The sequence below is a fragment of the Mauremys reevesii genome, linkage group 5 (assembly GCF_016161935.1).
Source record: "Mauremys reevesii isolate NIE-2019 linkage group 5, ASM1616193v1, whole genome shotgun sequence".
Taxonomy (NCBI): Eukaryota; Metazoa; Chordata; order Testudines; family Geoemydidae; genus Mauremys; species Mauremys reevesii.
The window spans coordinates 8462959-8469286 of record NC_052627.1 but is presented as its reverse complement, the minus strand read 5'-3'; the positions used below and the strand labels follow the sequence as shown (position 1 = coordinate 8469286).

Below are 6328 nucleotides of genomic sequence, written 5' to 3'. Positions count from 1 at the left end.
AGTTGCAGTGGGGGAGGTTTAGGTTGGATATTAGGAAACACTATTTCACTAGTAGGGTGGTGAAGCACTGGAATGGGTTACCTAGGGAGGTGGTGGAATCTCTTTCTTTAGAGGTTTTTAAGGTCAGGCTTGACAAAGCCCTGGCTGGGATGATTTAGTTGGGGATTGGGTCCTGCTTTGAGTAGGGGGTTAGACTAGATGACTTCCTGAGGTCCCTTCTAACCCTCATAATCTAGGATTCTCCTAACCCCCTACCCCTGAAGGGTAGGTAGTGTCTACACTTGAAATGCTAGAGTGCTTCAAGTGTAGACAAGCCCTTAATTCACAAGGCAGATGGTGGGACGAGATGCAGCTAGCTTTACTGAGCAGATCAATGGCAAGTCTTCCAGTAGAACCATCAGAGTCTGCAGAATCCAAGTCTTGCACCCTTTTTACTAGGCCCCACGGCCTCTCAACCGAGCACCCGTGGAATAAGGGTGTGACTCCTCAAACGTGCCACGGGTGAGCTTTTTCTGAACACCATGCACTGAGGGTCAGTGCCAGCCTGTGAGAGGAGACTGGAGTCACTTTTCAAGTTTGGTCTCACGGAGTACGTCTACACTGCAGTTAAAAAACCCCAGCTGGCCCATGCCAGCAGGCACAGGCTCCCGGGGCTCAGGTTAAGGTGCTGTTTAATTGCAGCATAAATGTTTGGGCTGATGTGGGAGCCCAGGCTCTAGGACCCTGTGAGGTGGGAAGAATCCGAAAGCTCAGGCTGCAGCCTGAGCCCAAACATCTACACTGCAACTAAACAGGTGGCAGGGGCCAGCCACAGCTTTTTAATTGCAGTGTAGACATTCCACAGTGAAAGAGCTGGTTTTGCTACAGCTTGGCTAAGCCTGTTTATACTGTGCACTCACTTTCAAGTGCCATTTGGGATAGAGATCTAGATAGAGCCAAGTTAAGCATATTTAACAGGTATCTTTCTGAACACATCTCTCAACTCCTATGTCTGCTGGCACAGATACTCTTTAAGAAAAAGGCTCCTATAGAGTTTCTTATTAAATACAGCAGCCAGTACCTAGGTCACAAGGAGGCAATATGAGAATGTCTGAAGTGACAAATATACACACACAGTGGTAAAATCTGGACTATCGTTGCTGTTCTTAACTAGCTCATAACATATACAAAAAAAAACCCTCATTTTCTTCTCTTAGAAAATTAAGGTGTCCCTCATAGACCAGCTGTAGTTTCTCCATTTTACAGAGAAGCCAGCCCACAGAGACACCCAATTACCAAATATTAGATGAAAACAGAAAACATTTTATACTACCAATTTCTATGAAGGAGACTTACCCATCCTACCACACCAGTTCCTGTCTCTCAGTAGATGGAAGACTCAGAGCAGCTGGGTTGTTTTGCCACATAAGCCATCCTCTGTATCATGATGGAACGGTAGCAAGGTGCTGCTTGACCAGATTTTCTTTCTTGCTTCTCCCACCTTTCTGGAGCTCTCTAAGGGATGACTCACTAGTGCCTCTTTAGAGGCAGAGCAATCAGAGAAGTGAATAACTCTGAAGAGCTGCTGACCTACCTTTCTAGCTAGCAAGTACTAACACCATTCCCAAAGTCTGGTCAAGGCCTTCCACAAGGGCACAGTTCATTCTTCAAACCCCTGACTCACAAAGTAACACCACAATAAAGCTGCTTACCTGATCAAAGCAGAAACCCAGGAGTAAGTTCTATTCTATTGCAGAACAAGCCACAAAACCCTTCCTATTACTTTTCTTCTAAGCTGTGCGCTCTGCCCCCTTTATAGAATCCCCGACCCCCTTCCCAGCTGTGTCAGACAGTCCCCTCCCCCTAGGCCAAACCACCTGTTGGGGAAAGGGCTCTGTCCCCAAACAGGGCTGGCCGGCCCTTGGGCCTTAAAGGGACAGACCACCGCACATTGTTACAACCCTTCATTGCACTGTCCTCAGTCTAAATCTGTGTGATCCAGAGACTGGGGGGAGACTTGTAATGTAAATATGTGGGTGAAATCCTGGCCCACAGAGATGTCAGTGACAAAACTCCCATTAACTTCACTAGGGCCAGGATTTCATCCATTGAAATCAATGGGTTTTGCATCATTGATTTAACTGGGAGTCAAGTTAGGCCAGTGCTGAGAGCATGTGAAAGTCCCACCCACAGGATACACAGGGGGTGTGACATACAGGCAGAATCATGTTAATCAAAGAACCATTTTTGTGACTATTGTTTAGCTTCAGGCTAGTGTACCTACAAGGCTTATGGGGCTTTATTTTGTTATTTTATTTACTGATTTTTTAATATTTTTTTTTTGGTCTCCTAATTGAGATATAAAGTCAAACCTTTGATCTCTTTGTGGGCTTTTTGCCAAAGCAAAGAACTGCCATAGGTGAGTAAACCTGGTGGATCAATTGCTGGTGCTCTGTTTCAGAAATGTAAAATGTTACACCTGGGCTGGGTCATTCAGAGAAATAAAAGGTGGGAAATAAACATTGGAATGAAACAAACAGTAGGAGTTGAATTCAAAGCCGTGCTTCTGGTGCCAATATCTTGGGAAGATTAAAAAATAAAATCTGGGCATCCATCTTCACTAGCTTCGTCAAATTAGCAGCCACACCTCTTTCCCTATTAACCATTAAAATTGAAGGGAAAAGTAAATATACTGCAGGAGGTCAGGTGAGATGATCACCATGGTCCCTTCTAGACTTACAATTCACAAAGCTTTATTAAATGCATCAGAATTAGACACAGTATCCGATGTTTATCAGCATGACTGGGATGATTTGGCATATGACCAATGGGTAACAAATGGACCTTTGAAAATCAAACCCAGATCTTTGGTGTAGTTATTTTGTATTTCAGGCTGTCAGACGGTGGCCTGCCCCTTTAAGGGCCAGTCAGCCTACTTGTGCCATAATTAGCTGCATCTTAGTCAGAGGAGGCAGGGGACAGCTGGTGAAACACCTGGTTGTGTGAAAGGGTTGAGAAGAGTAAATTTGAGGGAGGAGTGTTGGGAGGGTCTGAGGGGATTATAGGAGATTATTCTAGAGCTATTGGGTGATTTAAATGAAGGCAAGAAGGGGTGAGGAAATGAGCCTGGAGGATTGGTTGAAAAGCCAATACAGGATGGGGAAATCTCTTGTTTGTGTGAATTTTTGTTACCCTAGAAGGGACTCTAGACTAGATGTGACTTCACAGTTAAGTTCTCAAGTTGACAGAAAGAGCTATTGTAGGGCCACTGATGCTCAACAAGGGGTACTAGTGGCAAAGACCTGCCTGCAATGCTATGGCTTGAGGACAGAGTGGGGAGTGGAATTGCTTCTACAGGAGCTCCTACGCTTTTTGTCATAGCAACACTGACCATATTTTACTAACAGTGTCTCATGGGCCTACCTTCCCATCCCTTTGCAATTGCGTGCCTTCCCTTCCTTCTCAGCTGTGTTCATATAACACCTCTGTTGCAACTACACCATTAATTTACATGCAAAAGGGATGCTCGGGAAGTATTTAATGCATTCTCTGTTGTCTTTAATGCAATTTGTTAGCTAATAACGGGGCCGGTAAGTTAACAACTCTCCTGTTTTTACTGCAAGTCTTGTGATATTTGATGTTTCACTTAAAGCTCCAGGTTGTGCAGACAAGTGATCGTGTGAGACTCTCAGCTATTTTTTTTGTGTTAGCCTTTTAATAGTTGCAGATTTCTAGTCCTTACTTTTGTGGAAAAAAGCTTGAAAATGTGACCCGAGTGTACCCGAAAAGCTCAAAGGAAAAGAACCCCAAATGTATCATTTAAAAAGCCTCATTTTATGCCAATCTTTGACTGGGGAGGGGGCAGGGAACTAGACTTGTGACTCTTGAGCATCCTTGTCATATTGGGTTGGTAAAACTGCCATCTAGCTTTCTACTGCCCACCATCAAGTGCTCTGTAGACCATGAGTGTGTGCCATAGGCAATGTTGTGAGAACCACTGATCTATTTGACTTCATTGATACCCTTTTATTTTAAATCCCTCACTGTTGCAGCCACCTCTGGTTCCAGTCACTACCAATGCCAGTGTGAGGTGGGAGATGATTCTTCATGACACAGTGGAGGTGGGGGGAAGGAAGGAGAAGAAATGTCAAAGGAGAACATGAGTCAGAGGGGCCAGAAAGCCCTGATGGCATTCTTTGTTACAGGAATTTCCAGCAGGGGAAGAGAGTGTGATATAAGCGGTTGGTCTGGTGCCAAAAGGACCTGGCCAAATTGGCCAGATATAGCCACTGAGTCAAGGCTTTCTGGAGTCCAGCAGAGCTCTTGTGAAATGCTGCAACCCTCCCTTTTGAAAATCCAGGGAGGGCAGTGGCAAACATCCTGCTGTGTGTGAGGCTGAATCTCCCTGCGGTGCAAGGAGCTCTGCTAGCAAAACGAGGCACATGTTACACACGGCTCCTTGCACTGGGTTTGCTGAACTCATCTCAATGTTTTTAATTCATTTTTATTGGGTGTGCCTAGAGACTCCAGCTGAGAGCAGGCCCCCCCTCAGGTGCTGTATGCACATGGTCCCTACCTAGAAGAGCTTCAGTCTAAGCCAGAGAGAATGTGAGAAATAATGATTTATTATCCCCATTTTACAGGGGAGAACTGAGGCACCGAAAGTTTAGGTTCCTTAATCTCTGCGGTCACAGAGGAAGTCTGTGGAAAAGCTAAGGAGGGAACCCAGATGTCCTGAGTCCTAAGCCTCAACTTCAACCCCATCCTCCCTCTTCACCTGTAGGCAGCAGATGACTCCCATGTTATTACCCTTTGGCTACCAGTTTAAGAATTTGGGATCCTGCAACTCCTTACTTGGCTGAGTCACCTAGACTTGAAGACAGAGCCATTGCTGGCAGGAGGGGGGAGAAGCCACTTGTCTAAAGGTTAAGATGAACACCTAGGGTGAAATCCTGGTTCCACTGGAGTCAGGGACAACACTCTCATTCGCTTCCGTAGGATCAGGCTTTTTGCCCATACCGCACACTTACTTCACGTAGGGCAGTTAGCCAACTATCTCCAGTCCTTCTGGAAGGTGATTGCTCCTGGCTTACCTTGGCATGACACAAAATAACTGAATACCAAGTACAGTGACACGAGCAAGCAAGCGCTAAGGTACTTTAAATACCAAATAGATCCAGGCCAGCAAAGCCTAGCCACGACTCCCCACTTAGAAATACAGGCATGGGGGGGGAGGTCTACAGGGAGCTGGAAAGTCCCGTTCTCCCCCCGTTTCCCAGCTAAACAATCCCAGGGAAGGGAAGGGTGCAGGGTGAGGAGAGAGGGTACCAGGCACTGCCTCCTTCCCGCGGTGTGTGCGCGTAAGGGAGCTGCTGGGGAGGATGGGCTGTGGGCATCGGGCATCCTTCCAGCTCCAATGCCCAGAGGGCCAGAGCGGAGGCAGGCGCTGGGTGGTGTCTTAGCTGGCCCCTCACTCTCCCGCCTGTGTCTCCCTGGCGCTCCGGGGGAGGGCCGAGCCCCAGTTCGCGGCTGGCGCTGCTCCCAGCAGCCGGGCAGGGGAGCTCTGTGGCGCGTCTCATCCCCGCTTGCACGTAGAGCGGAGCTGGTCGGGCGAGGACGGGGGCGGATTCACACACGCAGCAGGAGCAGCAGCAGCAGCCGCCGGTGCAGTTTCAGGCGCTCTGTCCATCTAGGGCGCACATCTCCATCTCCCCCCTTCTCCTCCTCCAGGGCTGCTCTGGCGGTGCCTCCCCCTCGCCAAGCCTCCATCTGCGGCTGGGGCTGCCCCGCTCCTCCCCAGCGCGCGTTGCTGGGCTCCGGAGCGCAACCCGGGTCGGGCAGAGCGCGGCTGCCCCAGCTCCGGAGCGGGGAGCGCCGAGAGCCCCGGCCCGCCAGCGCGCACCCATGCGCTAAGGGAGCGGAGCGCACAGCAGCCGCAGCGGGGAGGCAGGCGACGGCACCGGCTGCGGAGGAGGATGCGGGGCTCGGGCGCCCGGGCAGGGGCAGCGGGGCTCGGCTGCAGCGGCGGCGGCTCGCCGGCTCCCTTCTGGACTTGCCTCCTGCTGTGCGGGGCGCTGAGGAGCCTGCTGGCCAGCCCCAGCAACGAAGGTGAGAGACCTGCCCCGGGGCTGCGGGAGCCGGGGAAGGACTCGGGCTCTCTCGCGCTGGGTTTGGGGGGAAGGAAGCATCCCCCCCCCCCCGGTGCCTGTGTGCCTGGGGGAGCACCTGGTCCGCTCCCGGGAGCGGGCGGCTGCGCCCCCTTAGCGCTCTCCAGCCCCCTGGTCCCTCTGTCCAGCCCCCGAGCCCCCCACAGCCTCCTGCCCACCGCTCCCTACCCTGCCCCTCGTCG

General features: G+C 50.3%; 1 protein-coding gene across 5 annotated transcripts in view; it reads left to right on the top strand.

Moving 5' to 3' along the window:
- The first annotated feature begins 3122 nt into the window (after window positions 1-3122).
- Window positions 3123-6328, top strand: part of EPHA5 (EPH receptor A5) — a 334695-nt gene continuing 331489 nt past the window's right edge. For all 5 annotated transcript variants that reach the window (XM_039540351.1, XM_039540353.1, XM_039540352.1 and 2 more), the window contains exons 1-2: window positions 3123-3569; window positions 4032-6087. In XM_039540351.1, the coding sequence (XP_039396285.1) occupies window positions 5955-6087 (133 nt within the window). In that variant the 5' untranslated portion in view covers window positions 3123-3569; window positions 4032-5954. The remainder of the gene's footprint in view (window positions 3570-4031; window positions 6088-6328) is intronic.